Consider the following 23,331-nt stretch of genomic DNA (forward strand, 5'->3'; position numbering starts at 1 on the left):
TGAACCATGTCCCGAAGCGCCACATCCACACGTTTTTTGAACACTTCCAGAGATGGCGACTCCACCACCTCCCTGTGCAGCCTGGGCCAATGCTTGACCACCCTCTCGGTGAAGAAATGTTTCCTAATCTCCAATCTAAACCTCCCCTGGTGCAACTTGAGGCCGTTCCCTCTCGTCCTGTTGCTGGTTACTTGGGAGAAGAGGCCAACCCCCACCTCACCACAACCCCCTTCCAGGGAGTTGCAGAGAGCGATGAGGGCTCCCCTCAGCCTCCTCTTCTCCAGACTGAACACCCCCAGTTCCCTCAGCCGCTCCCCATCAGACTTGTGCTCCAGACCCCTCCCCAGCTCTGTTGCCCTTCTCTGGACACGCTGCAGCACCTCAACGTCCTTCTTGTTGTGTTTGCTACACTCAGAGATACGGTTGGTGTTTGTACCTCAGTAATCTGATCAGTCATGCATCTGCCGGTGAACTAGCAGTAGAAATTTCCTTTGGAGGTGGTAAGATTCAAAGCTAGCCCAAGTTCTTAGTCCTTGTAACACCAAGTCTCTACGTAATATGCCAACATGCCATCCGGGCCATGCTGGTCAGTAAAGTCCATAGTCAATATTAGAATGTTTCGGTACGATTATGGACTGAGGAGTTCACCTGATGAAACGGGCAGCTTGTTTGGAAGACATATTTTGAAGCTCTATGTTTGACTAATTCCCTTTCTCCGTTTTGTCTCTTCCCGGGTAGGTTTGAAAAAGGACGGATTTATACATTTATTGGGGAGGTGGTCGTTTCCATGAATCCTTACAAAAACTTGACCATCTATGGGCGTGACATGATTGAGCAGTACAAAGGAAGGGAATTGTATGAGAGGCCTCCTCACCTCTTTGCAATTGCTGATGCCGCTTACAAAGCGATGAAGAGGCGATCAAAAGACACCTGTATTGTAATATCAGGTAAGCTGAAATAGCTTTTCATTATGACAAACACTTGGTCTTTGTGAAGTTCTAGGCAGAGAAAGAAGAATTATTTGGCTAATGACAGCATTTTATAAAAGAAAACTTCATTAATCTTAAAGCTGTTTAGTTGCATTTGAATCCACGTGTGGAGACCTTAACAATAATTTCTTGCCTAACTCAAGAGCTGGTGTCAGTCGTCAGCTTAGTCTGTGAGTGCTCGGCTTGCTCTGCCTGTGTGAACGGAGATCGGTGAGAACAGGGTTCCTGTCTCTCTTCAGAGAACTGCTGATTTTTGTCCCTTGGATGCCCGGCCAATGTTTTGTTCTCTGTTTCGATGGCCGGACTGATGCTTGTCGCGGCTCTAACAGTGGGAGCAGTGCTTGTACCATGAACGGTCGCTATCTGGATCCTGGCACTTCGTTTCCTTGACGTTCCCGTGCTTTACCAGCTCTGAAAAGCGAGAGACCCGAGATGGTGTGCGGAACAGTAGCCTCTTGTGTCGCAGTTCCCGGCACTGCTGCTAGCCAAGCCTCTGCATGCCAGTGTTTCTCCTCTAACAATATTCCTTTTGATCCTCTGTGTGCCAGGCCTTTTACCGACCTGTGAAATCTTACATCATAACTGCTTCGAAGTCAGCACAGCAGTAACAACCAGGCAGGATTATGGCTATATTTAGAAAATGCTCAAAGTGCACGCAAATAAGATTGCTTTAAAAAAAAAACAAACCTAAAACCCCCAAACACTGTCGGGGACGAATTAAGATATAACATTCAGTGATTTGCTTTGCCTTTTTTGATCTGTTGTGTCATGTTTGTATTTCTGCTCTCAGGTGAAAGTGGGGCTGGGAAAACTGAGGCCAGTAAATATATTATGCAGTACATAGCAGCCATTACCAACCCTGGCCAGAGAGCAGAGGTGGAAAGGTAAGAGCTTTGCAGAAGAGTAAGTAGAATTGTTTTGTTTCTGTGGACTGTGTAGCACCGTGTTATTAGATGGTCTTTTCCACTAATTACATGCTGATTATTACAGCATTTACCTAACTTCTTCAGCTACTACTTTTACTCTGGGAATTTTGCAGTTTTGATTGCTAAATTCATACAGAAAAGTTTATTTTCAAAGTTTGAACATTCCAAATAAAAACAGTGTCTAGAGCTTACGTTTCCTGCGGCAAATTTCCTGAAATATGTGTACATTAGAAAAGCATTTTGAGTGCGAGGAGCATAATCCGCAACCTTTTAGGAATTGCAAAGTGTGCCTGTCAGCCTTAGAGTAAAAGTTTTTGAGCAAAGAATGTGACTTCCTGTTGAAACAGACTTAGTACCTACCCCAAGAAAAATTTTGAAAATTATTTGCAAAAGAGTTCATGAAATTGATTTCAGAATTTACATACGTAAAGGAACTGAATCTTTTATGCTATTTTCAGTGAGGGGATCTGGTCTGTGGTTCACCTTTGCTCGGCTCTAAGGAACATTACTGAAAGCTCCCAGCTGATTTCCCATGGGATTGCTGATGTCATACACATCTACCCAAATATGTCATCAAAGAGCATCTCTGCTGTTACTAAATTCTTCTCTAGAAATGCCTATGGGAAAAAAATATTCCATGATTTGAGTATACAAGTCTGGACTTACCCTGTTCTCTTTTCCATTTATCTGTATTACAGAGTGAAGAACATACTGCTGAAATCCAACTGTGTGTTAGAGGCCTTTGGTAATGCCAAAACAAACCGTAATGACAATTCCAGCAGGTTTGGAAAATACATGGATATCAACTTTGATTTTAAAGGAGACCCAATAGGTGGGCACATCAATAATTACCTACTAGAAAAGGTAAGCTGCGCTCACTTTTAGTTAGAGGGTTTTGTAATAAGTGCTTTGCCAGTAGAAAATTTTCCTTTCAAATGTGGAATGTCATTATGTTTTGAATGAGGGCACAGAATCTCATTTAAATCTTGGGCTTTGTCACTGCCCTGTTGCTTTAACACCGCTGCTTTCAGAGCTAACCATGTAAGGGACTAGTGTTACTCAAAAGCTTATGAGCATATAGGTGCATGATCTTTGTATCCAGAATAAAAGCTGAGATTAATTTAACTCTGTAAAACTCCTTCTTTATAAGTTCCCGCATTGAGATCTCACTGGTGAATAAAAGGAGAAGATATCTAGGTCTGTAAGTAGCAACAGTCTGCTTGAGAAGTGTTATTCTGGAATAATGCTGCAGCCTTGTGTGATCTTTTAGTAACTTTGTTTTTATATATTCCAAGTGATCTTAAGCAGAATTTATTTTTTTCCATGTCATTAAGTGGTGGCTGAAAACACTGGAATATGTATAACTCTGTAGAGAAACTGGGCTTGATCTATTAACAGTTCTCGTCGTGTGAGACACACGTCTGGCTTTAATTTATATGTTTGAACACATCTGCTAACATGCTTTTTTGTTTGTGTTTTTTACTTTTCCCATTATTTCCCTGAAGTCTATTTTCAGAATAAACACTTTATTTAAAAAAAAAAAAACAAAACAAAACAACAAACCCAAACATTTAACATGTGATACTTTCATGCAAAAAAGGAATGGGGCTGCAGCTGCAGTGACTTAAATCCTGATCATTTATGTCATATTCTTCACTTCTACCAAGTCACATTTGTTTCTCTTTTGAAAGCAGTTGAGGTTCTGGCCCAAACACAAGCAGTTAACAGACAGGAGACTGCAGCACAACAGGAGCACGTGCCTTGTCGCTCGCCATAGCTCAAGCCTATAGCATAAAACAAGGATACGTTGCTTGTGGACTGGATTTCTGCTGCATTTAACACTTTTTTTGGGTTTTTTGTGCTGTTTTACACTGATTTGGAATGAGTGCTCTGAAGATGGAGCTGTCGCTTGCTCCCTGAAAGAGTGCCCTCGTGTTAGAGCAGGGTGTTCACTTGTGCAGTGGCTGGGTGCCATTGGTCAGCCTGTCTTGGGATTGTGGAAGTGGTTACCACCAGACTCCAGCTATGGCTCGTGGAGCATTTGTTTGTAGTCAGAGTCCTGTTTTTCATTTGCAGCCATTAAATAACTCATAAACTAAAATGACGTTTTATTTGACTCTTCCATGAGAGCAATTCTGTAGTTGCCACGTGGGGTTCCTGGTTGCAAGTAGGACGTTGCAGCTGTTACGCAAGCTGGTCTTTTTGATTATAGACTTCAAACTCCATGGTCATGCCTAGCTAATAACGTTCATAACAGACTTACTGTAAGATAAGATTAGTTTGGAGGTGTCCTAGCAGTGGCAAACCGATGCATTGGTGTCTAAGGGGAGTTGCTGGGGAACAGGCTGTCCACATCCAGAAATACCTATTTTTGTATTTTGCTTCCCCTCAGTCTCGTGTGATTGTGCAACAGCCGGGAGAACGAAGCTTTCATTCTTTTTACCAGGTTTGTATTTGTTTGCTGAAACAAATGACTTTTTCAAGTTTCCCAGACATGTTAGGCAAAATATTTAAAGCTTTCACCCTTTCGTGTTTTTCAAAGGGTTGCCTTGTTGCATCTTGGGTGATCTTAGGTTCTCTAGTTGTTTAGAGAGGCCTGATTTGGGGAAGGAGCATGGGAAGATTTATTTTTTTCTATCCTCCAGTCCCATATTAACACATCTGTAAACTTAAAAGGAGGCTAACTAAACAAATATGGTAGAATATTGGGCTTTGACTCACTGTTTTATTTGTAATAAGTCTAATCCTTCTATTTTCTCTTGAGGCTTTTACTCCATATGGAAGTAATTTTATGACACCAAGTTGACTTTCTTTTTTTCTTTGGGTTCTTTTTAATGTCTTCCGTGTCGTATGGTGGTTCCCTTGTGCGTCCTTTGGGGGAAATGATCAGCGTATTAGTATAACCTTTATTCTCAGTTTTGCGGTGAGGGAAACGTAGGTTTGTTTATTTTTCCCCCACTTGCACAGTACGCCATGATGGCATGTTAGCATCTTTCTCATGAATGTGTCATTCCCGTATTGGAAGGTCTCGGTGTGAAGCACTGAAGGTGAATGTGCTTGCCGAGGCACATCTGTGGCATGTCACAGATGTAAACATGTCTGGTCTGTGAAGAGGTTCAGGCTTGTTTTCTAAACAGTTGTGTCACTCAAAAGGACAGTCATTTAGGCAACCTCTTTCTGGGGGTCAGAGCCCTACTACGTTGCAGACTCTGTATTTTGCACATGTTGTACTTGTGACTCCAGATACTGTAGCTGATCCTTCTGTAGCAGTAATTTAATGTTTTTATGACTTTGCTTGTCAAGCAGGTGAATAAGAAACAAAAAGGAAAGATTTTATTTTTTCGGTGACCATTTCTTAAAATATTCTTTGTACAGCTCCTCCAGGGGGGTTCTGACCAGATGTTACGTTCCCTACATCTTCAGAAGGATGCATCTGCATACAACTATATCTGTCCTGGAGCACAGATAAAGGTGAGGGTGTTGCTAGTGAGTTAGAGGTAACTCGTCTTAAAATTGTAAATGCTTCTTGAAATACTTGAAGTACTGCTGAGCTAGCAGAAGCTGAGACCAATATTTATGGGATGAATATGGAAAGGTGACACCAACATGCTATTTTTAATGGAGTTTCTGGCCCTAAAAGACAAGCATATGTGTACTTGTGCCTATTACATTTGTGTCTGCTAATAAAAAACAATCAAATGTAGTAGGAGAGACATCACATTTGTTAATAAATGCAGACATAGATATTTGACTTGTTACCGGTGACAGACTTTTCATGCTTCATAATGGGTAACTTAAACTGCTTTCTGGACCAAAAAGACATAAGGGCTAATTTTTTTTTACAGTAGGAGCATTTACGTTACTGAAGCATTCATTCTTCATATCTGACTTATCCTCAAGGGGACCTCTGAGCAGGAAAGAAGGGAACAAACCCTTAGAGTTTTTAGGACAAGAAGATCCTGAACACTCTTAAGTAGTCTGGAGTTGTCCCTAGTGTTGTCCCTCTGAAACAGGCTCCAGACAAAAGTTTCCCTGATTTCCTAATTGCTTTCTTGAGATGCCCTTTGGCAAACAAACTCACAGACCTTCTCAGATGCCTTTATCAGTGTCTCTGGAAATCTGGAGTGAAAACAAGCCCAGGTGATCAGGAGGGGAGGGGGGCAGAGGCTCATCTTCAGAAAGATGGTGAGCAGAAATTTACTGCTGGTGCTCTGCAGCTTCTACTCAGAGGGTCTGTGACTGCACTGCTTGTAACTGTTGTTCTGATTTTTTTAATGAATTGCTTCTACTGTTTCACAATAAATTCCATTGAGGAAGCACTGAACTATTTAATCATGCTGTGATGGATTTCTGTGTCTCACTGGTGCTAGTATACATATCCAGTGTGGGGTTCCGCATACAACCATACGGCATGGTATTAGAATAAGTTGAGAAATCTCCTGACAGTGTCTTGCATCTGAAAAATAGCGAAGTACATACCTATTTCCCGTGGGCTTGCAAAGTCTTTGCTTTCTCGCAGCTGACTTCCATTAAGCCCCTCATGTCCCAAACATCTCTTTCCCCTCAGTGTTCCATCAATGATGGCGCAGAGTTCAAAGCAGTAGCTGATGCCATGAAAGTGATAGGCTTCAAGCAAGAGGAGATTCAGACTGTCTACAAAATTGTGGCAGCCATTCTTCACTTGGTAAGCTCTGTGCCCGCAGGTATGAGTAGGCTGTTCTTCAGGAGGGGTCAAGCAACATGCTTGTACTTCCAGCAGCTTTAATTTTCTTGCTGCAGAAGCAGTTGGAAGATCTGTCGACTGCTGGAAAAGTGTATACAGTTTACAACTTCCAGTGGTGAGTGAAATTCCTTGATGAAATAGGACACTGCAGTAATGATAGAAGATCACATTTATTTCTGCATATTCCAGATCCCAAAACAGACATACCACGACATACTGGGAGCTGTTAAATGTTCTGAAAAGAATTGAAGGAATTGTTTGGGTTTGGCAGTGAGGGGCTAGGGAGCTCTGGCCTTGCTATCTTTCTGTCCCCTCTTACCCTCACACTCGCCATCACCACTGTGATTTTGCTGGAGGGATGGTACTTCACTTCATGGTGGAGGCTTGAGCACAGCCAGATACAGGGGACCTCTTAATTCTCTGTATTCTGGATCTAAGGAAATCCTTCCTTCACCTGTATTCTCCTGGGACCCAGAGAGTCTCCTCCCGTGCGCAGTGTCCTTGTACCTCAGCTCTTAGGTTTCCTTGGGGAGAGAGGCACCTCAGGTGGGCAGGAGGAAAAGGCAAAGAAAACAGTAGCTTTTTTTCCAATTTTTTCTCCTCTTTGGAGTAGTTGTGTCCCTGTGCTAGGGAAGGGAACGGAGGCAAAGCCTCAGGCCATGCAGGACGGATGTGAGACCACTCCTGCAGACAATGCAGTGATATTGCCACTTAATCCTGGCACTGCAGGTGTTCGGTAACTAAGCTGTTGTGGAAGCGTGCTGTCAGTCCAGCCCTATTAGCCGTGCTGACTTCTCAGCTTCTCCAGAAAATTCACATAACCTCTGGGGGCAATAGCATTACACCAAGAACTGCAGCCTGGACTTTCTGTGATGAGCTGCAGTGAAGACGAAATGCTACATCCAATATTTGTATATTTAATGTAATTACCCATCACTAGACTCTGAATCTTGCGACAGTGTTTGATTAAACCTCTGGAAGCGTTTAATGTAATTTTTTTTTCCTAAAAGCTCAGCTGAATGCTGAGCAGGAAACAGGCTTTGATGATTCCACTGATGTTGGAGCTTTGTGGGTACATGGGTACGCAAGGCCCACCCTTCTAATGTGTTAGCAGATTTACTGACTTGAATTGTGGGTGGAATATGGATGAACTTGGGTTGTACGGATTCAATTAATAAAAGACAGATTGGGAAATCTAATTTCTTGCTACTTCTTGCAGGGGAACTTGAAGTTTTCTGTGGATGGTGATACGCCTGTAATAGAAAATGGCAAGGTTGTGTCGATCATCGCAGACTTGCTGTCAACGAAATCTGATATGGTGGAGAAGGCTCTTTTGTTTCGAACTGTAGCTACAGGTCGGGATGTCATTGACAAACAGCATACTGAACAAGAAGCTACCTATGGCAGAGATGCCTTTGCAAAAGTGAGTTTAAACTTCCTTTCTCTGCATCTGATTTTTTATGTGACAGTAACTCAGATGCATTTCTTATGCTTTTGCCTTTTGGTTGAGTTGTACTTGGTGGAGCAGAGAATGGTGATGCCTGAGGAAGGCATTCAATACTGAATTACTTTCATAATTGCACATTTTTCAATGCTCAGGTCCCAGTAGGATTCCTGGGTGGATCAATAAGTATAGTGCTTGCTGAGACATGGGAAGTCTGTACTTCACGCAGATTTATTTCCGAATGTATGCACTCCTGTGGGGGGGATTGTGGAGCAGCATCATCCTTACCCTTCCCTGGCTATGACACAGCACGCACCAGAACCAGCAGTGCTTGCCGCATGTGAATGACGGGAGGGAGCTGCAAGTCTTTCTTGCTGGCGTATGCAAAAAAAAACTGTACAGGGCTGAATATTTTGGGAAATACTCTTTTTTTATTTCATTAGCAGTTAAATTCAAAGGGTAGAGAGTGGAACAGTTTGGAAACCCAAAGTGCTCTGGTTTTCTTGGAAAGGTGGCTATTGATGACCAAAGGAGTGACAACTGTCCTTCCTTTGCTAAGAAATCATAGAATCATTTAGGTTGGAAAAGACCTTTAAGACGATCAAGTCCAACCATAAACCTAACACAGCCAAGTCCACAACTAAACCGTGTCCCTAAAAGCCACATCTCCTAAATACCTCCAGGGATGGTGACTCAGCCACTTCTCTGGGCAACCTGTTCCAGTGCTTGACAACCCTGAATATTTTCTTTCTGAAAGGTGAACAAGAATGTTTTACTGCCATTGTGCTCGGTTGTTAGGTTTCTATAACTGAACTCTCACTTGCTTTTCCATATTGTTAAATAAATCTCAGGCATGGAAATTATTAAGCAGCTGAAAAGCAGACTGGACTCAAATTAGGAGAACCGCTGTACCTGGTGACCTCACTAGGATTTAGACGTCGTGTAAATGCGTTTTGGAAGAAAGAAAGAGAAAAAATTTTTTTTCATAGACTGTTTTCTTCTTGTCAGTGGCTGGTCACTTTTAGCAGGATGTTATCTGTAGCTTTTGTGTGGTTAGGGCAGTATCTTGAATTAAGCTTTGCAGAACCGTGCGTTGCATTTACCAGAAAGAACTGAGACAGATGCAGGCAAATTCCTCAGTATTTGTCTCCTGGCAGGCTATATATGAGCGCCTCTTTTGTTGGATTGTGACACACATCAATGATGTGATTGAAGTGAAGAACTACGACACTACAATACATGGGAAAAACACCGTCATTGGCGTCCTGGATATCTATGGCTTTGAAATATTCGACAATAACAGGTGAGCCACGTTGTTAAAGCACAGTGCTGTGCCTTCTCCTTTCCCATGTGAGAAAACTCATCCCTTTTTTTTCCCTTATGTTTTTGCAGTTTTGAGCAATTTTGTATTAATTACTGCAATGAAAAGCTACAGCAGCTCTTTATTCAGCTGGTTCTAAAGCAGGAGCAGGAAGAGTACCAGCGAGAGGGAATTCCCTGGAAGCATGTGAGTGATTTGGCAGGGGAGGGAGAGGTCGGTTTGAGGTCAGTGTACCAAAATAAGTCTCAGATCTGAAGTTGCTCCACATGTACACTCCTGCCGAAGTTGATAGGACATCTGTGTCCACGCCAGCTGTACTGCCAGACTTGGTGTCTGGAAATCGGGCTGTGGAAGAAGACAACCATTTATCTCACAACATTTCTATATTTGCCATGGTTCTGGAAAATAAGTGACTCCAGGTCTGAGTTAAAACATATTGTGGCATGTCTGTGATGCCACACAGATCACTGCCTGTTTCTATTCTGAGTGCTTATGTATTTTGTCTGGTAGATCAAGTATAACATTTTTGAGTTCTCCTGTTCAAATTCTTTTCATAATGCCAAGGACAAGATACACAGTTTTCATTTTGTTGACTCTGCACAGTTGAATTTTAAAAGACGTTTTAAAGTGCATTCTGTAGCAGTTGATTTTTAGCAGAGGTCTCGAGTTTAATGGGAGGTGTATGAAAGATCACCTTCTGTGCTGTTTAGTGGCAGAAGAGTAGCCTGCTTAATTTTGACTTAGTGATCAACATACTGAAAGATGGGTGCTTCTCCTGTGAATCATGGGCCCCGTTCTCTCCATCAGGCACTCAGTACTGTTCTGCAGTAGCCAACGCTGGCTAGTGAAAGAGAGGAGTACTAAAGTCATAATTATACCTGATCTTTGTGTTTTACAGATTGATTACTTTAACAATCAGGTCATCGTTGACCTGGTAGAGCAGCAGCACAAAGGGATCATTGCCATTCTGGACGATGCCTGCATGAATGTCGGAAAAGTTACAGATGAGATGTTCCTCGAGGCTCTTAATAACAAGCTAGGGAAGCACGCTCATTTCTCCAGCAGAAAGGTAACGTATTCCTCTGTATCCTCAAAACTTGCTTCCTTTCCTGTGTGATACCTTTTCTGTTTTTTCAGGTGTAATGGAATAAGGAAAAAGACTTGAAGGGTGGCTGGGGTTGGAATCATTATCGTCGAGTATGAAATGAAATGCCTGAGAGCAGTAGCAGCTCCTAACAACAGAACAGGCCATCTGCTCTGGGTTTAGGTCGCGCCTCGGGCGGCCGCGTATCCGGCAGAGGGAGCTCAAGGATGTCCAATGTGAGATCAGATTTATTCTGGGCATAAAAGAAGCATGAGCTCGTGCTTTGACATATCATGATGTCATCTGTAACCAATCGATGCACAGTTTCAACCCACGTGATGTTCTTCCCAGGCTGCTCTAATACATAGTGACAGTGAAATTATTCACACTTCTGCTTTATTACAGCACTGTGATTTTTTTTTTTTCCATCGTCATTGCTACAAAACACATTCATCTCAGATTGTACCTATGATCATCCAGGCCCCTTGACTTGCTTTGGTTTTGGTACAATGTACAAATTAAAAGGCTTTATTTATTCCTCACTTGGCAACATATTGGAAACATGGTCACCAGCCTGATTAATTTGAGAATATTTCACACTGAGTAATCAAATAAGGACCTTTACTTTATTGATGTCTCACTATGCAGAAACGTTGTTTGAAATACATCATTCAGAATGCTGGTGCCCCCCTTCTTCCTCCCACCCCAGTACAATATTTTATGTAGGTCAGAAATACAAAATTAGCATGGTTGTGTAAGAGATGTGCTAAAGGCTGCCTGCAGGGAGGCTGAATATAAACAATAGATCTGGATGTGGCTTGTTTGGGTAGAGGCTAGGATGAAAATAACCACTTTTCCTCCCAGATGTGCCTTTCCTGAAGTGCCCTTTGGCTGCAGCACACCTACCACCTCATCTGCCGCGTGCCTCCTACCTGAGGGAGGGGGAATGGGGAATCTTCCTTTCCGTGTTAACCCAGATTTTACCTGCTTAAGCACTAGATGAGTTAGACACAGCATGTTCTGAGTAAACTCACCGGAAAGCAAGTATTTTCATGAAGCCTAGCCTGGGTTTCTATATTTTAATGCAAATTCCTTCCTTTAGTAGTACTAATAATTGTAAATAGAGAAGCCTGGAGGGATGGAGTCTTAAATCCTCTGCAGTGGGGTAGTGTGGGAAGTGGTCCAGTTTCTGGAGCTGTCACTACATGTAAGCTGGTAGAGAAAGTTCAGTTTCTGTTCTAGCCTTGCTCCTGTTTCCGCTAAGGTGGCGTGGTTCCATTGCAGAGGGAGCAGGTAGTACTTGGATACAGTGGGGAAGAGGACTGAATTTCATTAAGTATATGGGAGGGTATAAAATGAAAATTAAAAAATAAAAAACCAAACATGTTTGGGTCCTTACCTTCAGGAGTCCCTTCACAGCATAGGAAACATTAAAGAAAATATTGCCAGTTGCAGCATTCTTCAGTAGGGGGTGGCATTGTCAGAAAACTGTTTGCACAGACTAGGAGGGAAATAAGGAATACTGCTAGAAATAATATTTATGGGAGGGTGTGATGTATCTTCCTGGCTTGCTAATTTCTAGTTTAAATCAATATAGCCTTGAAAAAATTGACCCATAAAACTCTCAGCATCGTAATTATTTTTTTCTCCTTCTCACATCTTTGCAGATGTCCTTTACCAGTACCTAAGATATCTTCCTCAGTCCCATCTAGAACTGCTGTAGGAAACCTGAGCTTTCTAAGCCAGCCTCTTCTAGCTTGAATTAAAACAAAGGGTTTCCATTCATTTGATAATTTGCTTTTGTAGACTGCAGTAGTTTTGTCCAGATGCTATAAAGTTCAGCGTAGATCGAAGCTATTCTTAAAGAGTTTAAGTGCGTGTGCTGGTATGTTATGGGAACAGCTCCCATCTTTCAGCCTGGCTTAATGCTTCACTGCTCCCCTGTAGAGCATGTTGCACACTGGTTCCATGTGGATAAGCTCTAAGGGGCTGCTGTGCCCTAAATAGTAGTGTCCTAGTTTGTGTACTGCATGTCTGATCTGCTGCTGTCTGCCTGGTTGTCCTGGTGAAAGCCAAACCAGGAAAAATACTGGCAAACACTTCCACTATGAGTATTTGTGGCAAAATTTTTTGCTCCTAGAGCATGGGTTATCCTTCTCTGAATTGTCTAATGCTAATCTAGATCTGTAGACATACTAACTATTCTGGTAGTACTCAACATCACAGGTTCATTTTCTCAGCCTCTTTAAATTCTGATTTTTTTCAATTGATCTTATACTTTCAAAGGATCAAGCACAGCCTATGAATTCCTAAATCTGCAGAAAGTTTCAATCTCAACAAACTGATTGTGAAGGGAAGAATATGAGAAGGTCCATTCTAGTCCACCTGACCTAGTATCTTCCAAGACACTAGGCAATAGTGAATGTCTAAGAGAGAGAAGAATATGGGACAAACATGTAATGATAACTTGATATGCTCCCAGTCTTCAGTGATCTTTTTAGGTTACATCTGTTGCCTCCTAGTTCTTGAACAGCAAAGTGCAGTTCGCTGTCTTCCAATAAATCATCTCCATGTTGTTCGCTGTTGTCTCCTGGTGTTTCTTCTGTAACCTGAAGAGGCTTGGTTCATTTGTCCCTTCCTCCTATCAGTCGGTACTGTTGATTTTTTTTGCCCTTCATCAAGCTTCTTTCAAGTCTTCTGCCTCCTTTTTGACATAGAGGGTAGTTAATGTGCTTGTTGGGTTGGGAATGGACAGTTTGGGGCCCATCATGTGCTATGAACTTTGGCTTTTCTCTGTGTGTATCACTGTATGTTGAATTTCATTTGCTCTTTTTTGCCATTCCTTTAGCCTCTCATGTCTTCCTGCAGTTCTTCACAGCCAGCCATTGTCTTTACTTCCCTGAGTAATTAAGTACCATCAACAAACCTGATCACCTTCCTGTTACCCTCAGATCATAGCTCATAGCTCATTTAAGATGATGTTAACAGTGTAGATCTCAGCACATGTCCCAGCAGGATTCCTGTTTCCCATCTTTCCAGCAGTTATCTCTGTGAGGACCCTTTTTCTTCTCCTTCACAGCAGCTTAAATTCTTTGAGTTGCTAGTGAGGAACCTTGTGAAAAGGCTCATAGAAATCCAAGCAGACTATCAACTGTATCAATACACTTGATGTTCGTTTGTTTTTTTTTTTTTTTAATAATTCCAACTGATTTGCATGGTAGACACAAAGTTCAGAGAGATTCACTCCTTAAAAAACCCCTAGCATCATGTTAAGCCACCTTCCAGTCTCTCCAGTACTGGCAGAGTTTTAAGCGAGAAGCTTATTGTGGCCAATCGTGTCCCATCTGGTAGCAACAGTTGCTTCATTTCATTATGTTTTTGGTTGTCTTATACCTCTTCTATTGACGTGTTGGTTTGAGATGTATGTTTTGAGTGGTTGAAAAAAGGCATTACATCTTCCATAGCCACTTGCTGGTGAACACAGCTGCAAAAAGAAAAATTACTTTGTTTTCCTGGTATGGCCTCATTTCTTCATTTTCTCTGTGTTCTTTCTACACCTTGGTCATCTATCAGCTCTGCAGACTGTGGCGTCCTTCCTGCTCTTGCGTGCTGGACTTCTTACACCTTTACAACCTTCTGTGTACCCCATTACTCAAACTTTTTGGCCTCCTCATTGTGATTTTTTTTAAAAAAAAATATATTTGTTTTATTTTTTTCATCTGTTCTGTCAGTTTAAGACAATCTATTTTCTACTCTTGGACACAGGTAAAGTTTTTGGGAGGATATTTTCCTGCTTCTAATAATCTCTCCTGCCCTGCAGTTTAACCATGCTAATTTCTTCTTTTCTTTTCCCAAGATGTTCAGTGGATAGTAGATATTTGCTCATAGCCCTTGGTGCCTGTGCTTCCTGCAAAGACTTAATTCATCTACCTGCCCCTTTTGGCTTAAACAAAAACCCTTATTTTTATCTTGTTTGTCTTTTAATTAAGCTGAGCCTGATGGATTATTTTTTGGCTTTTGTAACTCCTGAAGGGATGAGTGTATTGTGGTCAGTGCTACTGAACGGCTGCCACCTGGGCCCTTGACGTCTTCATTGTAGTGAAGGAATGTAACGGGAGGTCTGAGCTGAGAGCAGAGGGTTGGAGCTGTGACCACCCTGTATGTATCCGCAGGGGTGGTCGCTCTTTGAGGGGTCTTAGATGATCTAGAGTGATTTGGGCCAGAACAAGCACTGCTGTTGGAACCATCGTATTTTGATTGCTTTGTTTCCTTGCTGAGGAGGGATATCGCAATGGGCGGAGGGGGGGAAGGAGGGGGAAAGAAAAAGTCATAAATTTATGTGCTTGAATGTTCTTTTTGCTTAATGGTGTTTTTGAGATAGTTTCAATTTTTTAATGAAACTATAGGGCTCTTGCGCCTTTATTTTGTACAAATATATGTTCTTACAATGCATCCATGAAAAAATATTCTAAAGCAGCATTATAACTGTATTTCATATCTACACACACATATATAAAGCAGAAGAACTAAAGTTTCCATTCTTATTGCCAATGCGTGTTGATCTTCCATGAAACTTGAAAGTCCACAGGTGATGTTTTAATGTATGTGGATTTATTTTAGCTTTGTGCGACTGACAAAACGCTGGAGTTTGACAGAGACTTTCGAATCAAGCACTACGCCGGAGATGTGATGTAAGTTTCTTTCAGAAATAAAGTTGCACCTTCTATTTCTGTCTTTTACCCAGCTTTGAAGTGGTACAATATTCTGATTTAATGCTGCTTCTGGTATGAACCAGAATAGCTGTCATACAGAATTACAGAGTGCAGCAGTTGCTTATCAATTAAATCTTCTGCTAGTTACTTGCTATACAGAACATGATTTAGTACGTGGAACTGAAATAAAAGGAGAATATGGGGAGAGGGGATGAGAAGAGAGCAGTGCTTCAGGGGGAAAAAAAAAAATCCAGTGCTGTTTATGCAAGAAAGCTACACTGAGCTAATAAAATCTGGTTTAGACATCTGTTTAGTATGATTATATAACTCTCTGGCTTTTAAGTTCTCAAATCAGTTTGAGCAGACTCAAAATAGAGGATAGTGTTAAACTGCTGTAAGTATCAGTGCAAGGAGCCTTCCCCCTTAAGGTTGAAAAGTTTGCTGTACCTGAAGCCTATAAAACTGCCTACAGTATGTGACAGTAACAGGAAGGAAGATTAAGTAGACATGAAAGATGCCCATATGTTAGAAACTGCACTGGGAAAGCTGTTGTCTGGAATATTGCTGGAGTGATTTAATGGTTTAGGATTTGTGTAACTCCCTGTGCCAGCAGAATCAAAAGGGAGTTAATGAGGAAATAATTTAGGGTTTTTTTTACCTCAGGATTAAATTTACCTTTAATTTATAAGTGTAACCAGTGTGGTCATACTGGAGCGCATTCAGTGCAGCTGGATTTTGTTCTGGACTCTTTGCCGAGCAATTACTGATAAGACAGCATTTTGCCAAGGAGGAGAAAATACAAGGTGCCATTTTAGTGGTTGAACCTTCTGCACTGCCAGTGGCTGAAAAAGTTAGTGAAAGAAAACTGAAATGTGGAAATATTTGCAGATGATATTTGAGCCTGAGCTATGTTATGTGGAGCAGTAAGATTTGGGGGTGGCTCTGTGCAGGGATTTGAATGTTGTGGGGCTCTGGATCCCAGTGCCTGCAGGTTTCTCAGGGGATCTGAAGCTCAGGAAGCAGCTGAGTTGGAGTCACTGCATGGGGAGATTTTGGACCTTTTCCTTGAGGACACAGTGCAGCCTGTCTTGAGTCTTGGAGAGGAGATGAAACAGCAGTCTTTCAGGGTGGTATCTCTTATGGGAATAGAGGAAGGAAAGAGTCCAAAATCTCTATGTGTGTGTATGTGTTGATTTCCAAGAGAGTTCCCTAGTCACTGGTTATGGGCTGTTCTTGATTTCAGGCACTCTCCCACGAGAGAATCTTCCTTGGCACCAAGAGAGGGACAGACCAGACGTATTGAAAAAAAAACTTAATTTCTGCAGGATTTAACACATGCTCTGAATTTGGAGGCAGAAGCCATGAGTGTAACTCTGGAATTTGGGCCATCTACAACTTGTTCGAGTCCTGCTAGGTGCCTCAGCCATCATGCTCTTCACCTGCATGGTTCAAATAGCTTTCTAAAATGAGATGTATGTTGTTCCTGCACTGGAGGTGGAAAGCTGGGCAGAAGGATTTAAGTCTCACACAGTGCTCATGCAGCAGATTAGTGATAGCTTGGGAAACAGAGCTGCATTCCTGATTAGCATCTGCTGTGGCTGTAGGAGTGCAAGGATGCTGATTTCCCAGTGATACCAGCAGCTCAGAGTAGGACTTTGCTTCTTTGCAATTAACTCTATTTTCCTTTTTTTTTAGTTACTCGGTCACTGGATTTATTGACAAAAACAAGGACACTTTATTTCAAGACTTCAAGCGCCTCATGTACAACAGGTAGGAATCAAAATGTTAATGAGGTGAATGTAAATCTGATTTGTCAGAATCCTTTTTAATGAGTGGATGCTAGAAGAGACTAACGTTTTCACTGATGCTTTCTTCGCCGTGTGTGCTGTGCACGTGAATAAACACATTGCTTTGGGATTTGACCTTTGTATATCTACTGTGACCCAAAGGCTGTTAGTTTGATTTTTCAGGATAAAGTCCTTTATTGTGTTTATGTTGGTTTTGTTCTGATACAGCCTTTAATTTAAATTTAAAGTGTTTGTTTGAACCCAACTCACTGTGCGATCAAGGTAACTGTGTAGAGATTACCTGTGCTGCTTGATTTGTCATTAACCAGGTTTTGGACCAGTTGCAAACGTACCATTACTGATCTCTCTTTAACCAATGCTAAAGATACTGAGTAGCATTTGGTCAACAACGGATATCATCGGCCCCAGCTAGAAGTTCCTGCTTGGAAAGAAAGTTTAAGGATGAGGGGGAAAATGGGCAAATACATTTGAATCCTTTTTGTACGTGCAGTGACGTGAAAAATTTAAACCATGTAGTCATGTCTTGTACTTGCCTAATTGGTATTTATAAGTTGCCTTTGACAAGCAAATTTGAAATCCTATCAAAATGAGTGTGTATATATAAGTGCCCCAGAAAGCTGTTTTCCTTGATGGCTGGCATTAAGCATGTTCTAATTCTTTTGTAACTGTGGCCTATCTCAACCTTTCAGAGACTTTGCTCGGAGGCAGAAGTCAGCATAAAATAGCCTCTAGCTCCATGGACAACTCTGTTTACCTGGTTTAAAAGCTAGTGTAACTATTAACTTAGTTTACAGTCCTGTTATGTTTACTCAGTTTGCTCCCTTGAACAGTCTTCGCTGTTTGTGTTTTCAAGACTTCACATTAACCAAAAAACCTCCAAAATATTTGCTGTACGGAGGTTTTATTAAATTTAACCTCTCTTTTCCATTAAGTCACTGGTAAAGACTGTTCACAAAGACCACTTAGAGCATATTAAAGCATGTGATAGATTGGCTATTAGACTGCTGTAACTGCTTTCAGCTTTTGTCTGTTCCAGAGCTCTTGCCATCCATCATGGCCATTGTACCTCACCTTCAACCCTTAAAGAAAATGTAGGCTAAGATGTATAAATTATTTTATATATCAAGAATGGTGCAGAAACACAGCTTGAAATCAGATAGCAAGTTTCAAGGGAGGATGCTGTGGGCTATGGTCTTACTCTTTTCTGTTTTTATGAAATTCTTTATGTTTCTGTCCATAAGGCAGGCTCTGTTTTTGATAGATTACTTCTGCAGGATTTTTACTATCCCATTACTGCATACCTTTATCTGAAGAGGAGAATGTGCTTGTCAATTTTCCAGAGTATTCAGTTGTAAGCTTGAACCATATATTGCTCAAGAGCAAGAGATATTTTGTCCAGGAATGTCATATTGGTTTGGCTGATACATTTTGAGCTGAAAACACCAGTAGATCTGGACAGAAGCAAGCTGTTGAATTTTGAATTTAGTGGAAGTGCTCTTAGACTGTGCAATTAAAGAGACTGTCTTCTAGCTCTAACCCTGTGTTGAAGATGATGTGGCCTGAAGGTAAACTGAGCATCACAGAGGTAACCAAGAGACCTCTGACAGCTGCTACTCTTTTTAAGAACTCCATGATTGCACTGGTGGACAACCTGGCATCAAAGGTAAATATTTCTGTTTCAAAATCAACTCCAACTTCTGATGAGTAAGGGTGTAGCTGCTTCGTGGAGAGACTGTCACCTTCCTATCACTGCGGTCAGTCAGAAAGCCGAGCTGATCAATGACGATGGGCAGCTGTAAAGGTCTTGTAGGAGAGTTAGCTGCCATCCCTGCATAAAGAGGTGGATTTTTGTTTCCTCTGTGACCAGTGTATCTTTCACTTACAGGAAAGCCAGTCTCTCTTAGGTAATAATTATTATATCAAATAAGTAATCATCAAAGCTCTTTTGGCAGTGGGCCCAGAGGATGTAGTTTCATGATGGAGAGATTCTTTCTGGCTTTCAATGCCAAATGACTTCTGTGAAAATACAGGCAGACCTGTGTGATTTCCTTCTTTCCTCCCCTTTGCTATGTCAGAGGGTGAGAAGTGAAACTTTTTATTTTACTAAATAATTAAGTTTTATAGTAGAAGGTATTGCTTTGGCAAGCACCACTTTGTGTGAAGAAAGGTAGGTAAGGGAATGAACTGGGAAAGGGGCTGTTTGAATGCGGTGCAGCTGAGTAGCAGGATGAGGCGAGCAGTGTCATCCCTCATGCAAGCAGAGATCACGAAGAGATATTTGGGTGCTACTGATGCCGGGTGACCTTGCTGGATGCCTGGCATTTTGGTAGTGTTGTGGAAGGGGTATGCTGTCCACAAGAGATGAACAGTGAGCCCAGAGTAGTGGTATATGTTAACATTTAGAATAACTAAGCAATATAGGGCAATGAGTTCTGACTATCTTCTCGGGAGTTGTGGTAGCAAAGGAAATGTTAGTGGCCCAAGATTTGGAGGGATAAGTGCACACTGATGTGGTAAGGCTAGGAAAAGTTTTGTAGGAAGATGATCCGTGTTCTAATAAGAAGACCCTGTGAAGAGCAGAGCCCTATTTGAATTTTTGCTTGGAGTGGCAGCCACACGAGTAACAAAGTCATCATAGGTGCTGTACTGGTCAGAGCATGGTCATACAGTACTGGCTACGCACAAGAAGAGAAAGCTATTCTCGCTGGGAATATTACAAGCAATAATATATTGCTTCATGTTTTCCAGAATTAGGAGATGAAAACATGCTTGCTTTATATTTTTGAGTTCTGGAACTAGAATAGATTTAATCTTCAGCAGTAAATCTGCAGGAGGGTGTGCAAGCCTGACCAAAGCTGTCTCACAGTGCTAGCTGAGTTTCCTGAGTGAGGAACGAAGCCCCATAGCTCTCCCCAGTACTGTTTGACTTAAGGGCTGCTAAGAGGGTGCCCTTGTTAGCCCAGCCGTAGGCCAGGTCTTGCTTTAGGCAGGCACCATTAGTAGAAATTGAGAGAGGTCCTACCCCACTGCCTGTGCAGCCAGCAAGGAGCTGTTCTGGATGGCAAATCATGAGCTGTTGGGGCTGGAGAAGGTGGCCACGACCCTGATGGAAGGGAGATGCGGGCAGATTTCAGCCTGACTTTGCAAGGAGCCAAGATTTACCTGATCTGTCAGTCCTCCATATCATTTGCTGGCTAGCCCTACCTGAAATTTGATATAGAGACATCAGGAACCCAGACAGGTTTCTGTGTGTTGTCAAAATGAGTAGTTGGGGAAGGAACAAGATTCTGATTGATGCCGCTTGTTATTAATGCAGCGCTCTGTCGCACAGAGCAGTCACGTTATCTCTTGCCTAGCCAAACGGGTGGGGAACCTGACGCACCACAGTGAGGTGTTTCAAGCAATACAGACAGAAACTGCTGGGGGAGTTTTAGGGGAGGGCTGTGATCAAGGGGGAATAGCAGGGAGCTGTTGGGGGGGAAGTTCAGCAAGTGTTCGTGGAAAAACTTAATATGCTTGTTTAGTGGAACCAATATTCTGGGCCACCTGGTATTTGTAAAAATAGAATAGTCAAGAGAATGCCGTGCACTGTGGTGGTTTGAACAATTCCTGCAACTCACAGCAGGAGATGAAAAGTTTAAATTGTACATTATCCATCTTGAGTCAGTAGGTACCAAAATTCATCACTGAAGGCTGGCTGGCGTTTGTGAAACGAGTTCATTTCAGTCCATTTATCATGAGTATCTCTGTCACAAATGCCAACCTTTTCTAAGGATAGGCCATAACCAGGAGCTGCTTCCAAGTCAAAATTAAGCTCATGAATTCACCAGGAGGTTCCTGCGTGTGTCTTGGTATAGTCCTTTCCCATTCTTTACCTTCCCTAAACTTTCATTGAGAAACTTGTATTGAAGATGTTGGGTTTTTCCTGATTTTCTGTTGAACAGCAATGGAGAAAATTGTCTTAGAGCATTCTATTTCCTAGAGAGTTATGGATCCCATTAAAGGGAAGGCTCTCATTAAACAGGCGTGTTTGTCAGGACTTAACAAGGGCTCTTACCAAGCAGGAAGGAGCCAAGAGCTGTTTTGGTTGTGCAGTGTTTTATGGCCAACCTTTAGCATGAGCGAAGGAGGTGAAATTCGCACTTTGGAGTCTCCTGTTTAAAAGTTTACATGGCTAATGCTCCTTGCAGAACAGTGTCTGTAGGTACTTATGTTGGCAAACTAAGTTACATAGTTGAGCTTTAGCTATTTTTAGTGGATATCCTGGCTGTTCTACATCTTAAAAACCCCAAAGATTCAGTGACACCCTTCCTGAAGTCAAGCTTATGTTACTTGAAAGGGTCTAAATTTTGGCATGTCCTAGAAGGGAGAGGTTGCTTAGCTAAGGGTCCTGAACACAATCATTGTGTACTTCAAATGGTAAAACAGAGTGCAGAGAGATAGCGCTTCTGTTTGGCCATTCTGCCCTGAGGATCTCTTTGAGGTGACTTTTCGGACAGTTAATAATATGTGCATGTTATTAGCAAGCTAATAACTGGGCATTCAAGTCATGCTTTGCTAGATACTGGTTATGCACAAATAAATGGAATGCACTGCCTCTGAGTCATTGCCAGTTTGGATACTTGTCTCAACTCTCTTACTTCTGCTGGGGGCTGAAAAGAGGGTGAACAGTTGCTGTTCCTGGGCTGGAAAAACCACTGTCTCTTTTGGGCACACCACGCATTGCAGTTACTGGTACTGTAATTCTTCTCTTGGGTTGTTACTCATTTTTCCCGTGCTTAACTTGGGACCAGAGTTGCACTTCTGGGGATCAGCAGTGACAACGGCTATGTGTCTGACTGCGGTTTGGACCCTGCAGGACTATTTTTGGGAAGCCTGTGGTAACAGCTGATGAAAACAGCTCTCTGAAAACAGCGTTGCACAAGCGGTGTTAGCTGCTGTGGTCTATGGATGTCAGAGGAGTAAGGCTCCATAGGGAGACGTAGTAACAGTTAATGTTTTTCTCAGCAGTTTCTCAAAAAACCAAGATGAGATAGGCTTGAATTTTGTTGCAGTTTGAGCTGATGATTTATTAACATTACCGGAGAGCACCCAGTATGTAAGTGCAGTCAGTGCTGCTTTTCTCATCCTGGCCTCCCGTTCCACCTGGGCTGTTCTTGCTTGCTTAATATTTCTCTGTAAACTGTTTTAAACTGTATTTATATGCTCTGTTTCTACAGTCTATGAACAGAGTGGCAGTCCAAGAGCTCTTCATTGATATTCATTTGGCCTTTCTGGAAAGCTGCAGGTTTCTTGGCAGTATGAACAAGCATCTTTAAACCTGTAATTTGGGGGAATAGTATCCAAAAATGCTAATTTGGTAGGCAGGAATAATAATCACAGAATCATTAAAGTTGGAAAAGACGTTTAAGATCATCAAGTCCAACCATCAGATAATATCGGAAACAAAGCTCAAAGTCCATGAATACAATAGCTGCAGCATTAGTTGGTTATTTAACTTTTTTGGTATTTAAAATAACCACCTTTAAAATTCTGTTTGGTTGGTATTCTGGTTTAAATCTGGAATTGGTGATGAAGCAGAGTTCTGCTGTCCTTGAGAGGAAGGGGAAGGTGGTGTGGTGGTTAGGGTGTCAGATGCTTCTGTTAGAGTGAGTAGCATAAAAGTGTTGTTAACACTGCAGGAGCCGTTCACAAATACAGTTTTAACTTCAGCTTGTGGATACACGTGTGCATTTAAGTATGAAAACTCAGGAAATATGTTTTTGGAGGGTGCTGAGTTGAAGTGGCGCTTATCAGTACTGGTATCTCAAAAATACTGTAATCCTCCAGATCTGCACTGAGAGTCTTTTGGGCAGAAACCTCTGGTAGGTAGAAAGAAGTGCTTTTTTTTTTTCCTCAAAAAACAAACCAACCCAAACAAAAACTAGCTTTGCAGGGTTCCCATGGAACATTTCTCAAGCCCATGTTTTACTGCCCATGTTCTCTTGAGCATTTGGTCTTTCTGTGATGGATTACTTTGGGTGGCTTTGCTCTTAAATACTGACATGGGAAGTCCTTTGCTGACACGGCTGTAAATGATGAGCTTCTGTAGGAACTCTCTCTGGACATGCATCTTTTTTTTTCCTTCCTTTTTCCCCCCCTCTTTCTCTGTAACTCCTTTTGTCTGACTCTTCTTTCTTCCATACCTCTCTTCTATCCAGGGTGACAGGCATCATCTCTAGTAAGTTATAATGTCATCACTGTGACTGATGGAACACATCCAGCACAAATTTGTCAGTCCTGTGTCCTATCCCTCATCTAACGATCTATAAACTATGGAAAAGA

General features: G+C 41.9%; 1 protein-coding gene across 1 annotated transcript in view; it reads left to right on the top strand.

Annotated features, from left to right (window-relative positions):
- Positions 1 to 738: 738 nt before the first annotated feature.
- The window catches only part of MYO1D (myosin ID), a gene marked incomplete at both ends in the record, with an annotated part of 32,813 nt that continues 10,220 nt past the window's right edge, over positions 739 to 23,331 (top strand). Inside the window, 13 exons of the mRNA XM_010284598.1 lie at positions 739 to 947; positions 1,780 to 1,873; positions 2,614 to 2,779; positions 4,308 to 4,361; positions 5,291 to 5,386; positions 6,483 to 6,599; positions 7,858 to 8,061; positions 9,240 to 9,385; positions 9,475 to 9,589; positions 10,302 to 10,472; positions 15,108 to 15,178; positions 16,895 to 16,969; positions 18,538 to 18,670. Of these exons, the coding sequence (XP_010282900.1) occupies positions 739 to 947; positions 1,780 to 1,873; positions 2,614 to 2,779; positions 4,308 to 4,361; positions 5,291 to 5,386; positions 6,483 to 6,599; positions 7,858 to 8,061; positions 9,240 to 9,385; positions 9,475 to 9,589; positions 10,302 to 10,472; positions 15,108 to 15,178; positions 16,895 to 16,969; positions 18,538 to 18,670 (1,651 nt within the window). The remainder of the gene's footprint in view (positions 948 to 1,779; positions 1,874 to 2,613; positions 2,780 to 4,307; positions 4,362 to 5,290; positions 5,387 to 6,482; positions 6,600 to 7,857; positions 8,062 to 9,239; positions 9,386 to 9,474; positions 9,590 to 10,301; positions 10,473 to 15,107; positions 15,179 to 16,894; positions 16,970 to 18,537; positions 18,671 to 23,331) is intronic.

Source organism: Phaethon lepturus, unplaced genomic scaffold (assembly GCF_000687285.1).
Source record: "Phaethon lepturus isolate BGI_N335 unplaced genomic scaffold, ASM68728v1 scaffold21663, whole genome shotgun sequence".
In the NCBI taxonomy this organism is placed as follows: domain Eukaryota; kingdom Metazoa; phylum Chordata; class Aves; order Phaethontiformes; family Phaethontidae; genus Phaethon; species Phaethon lepturus.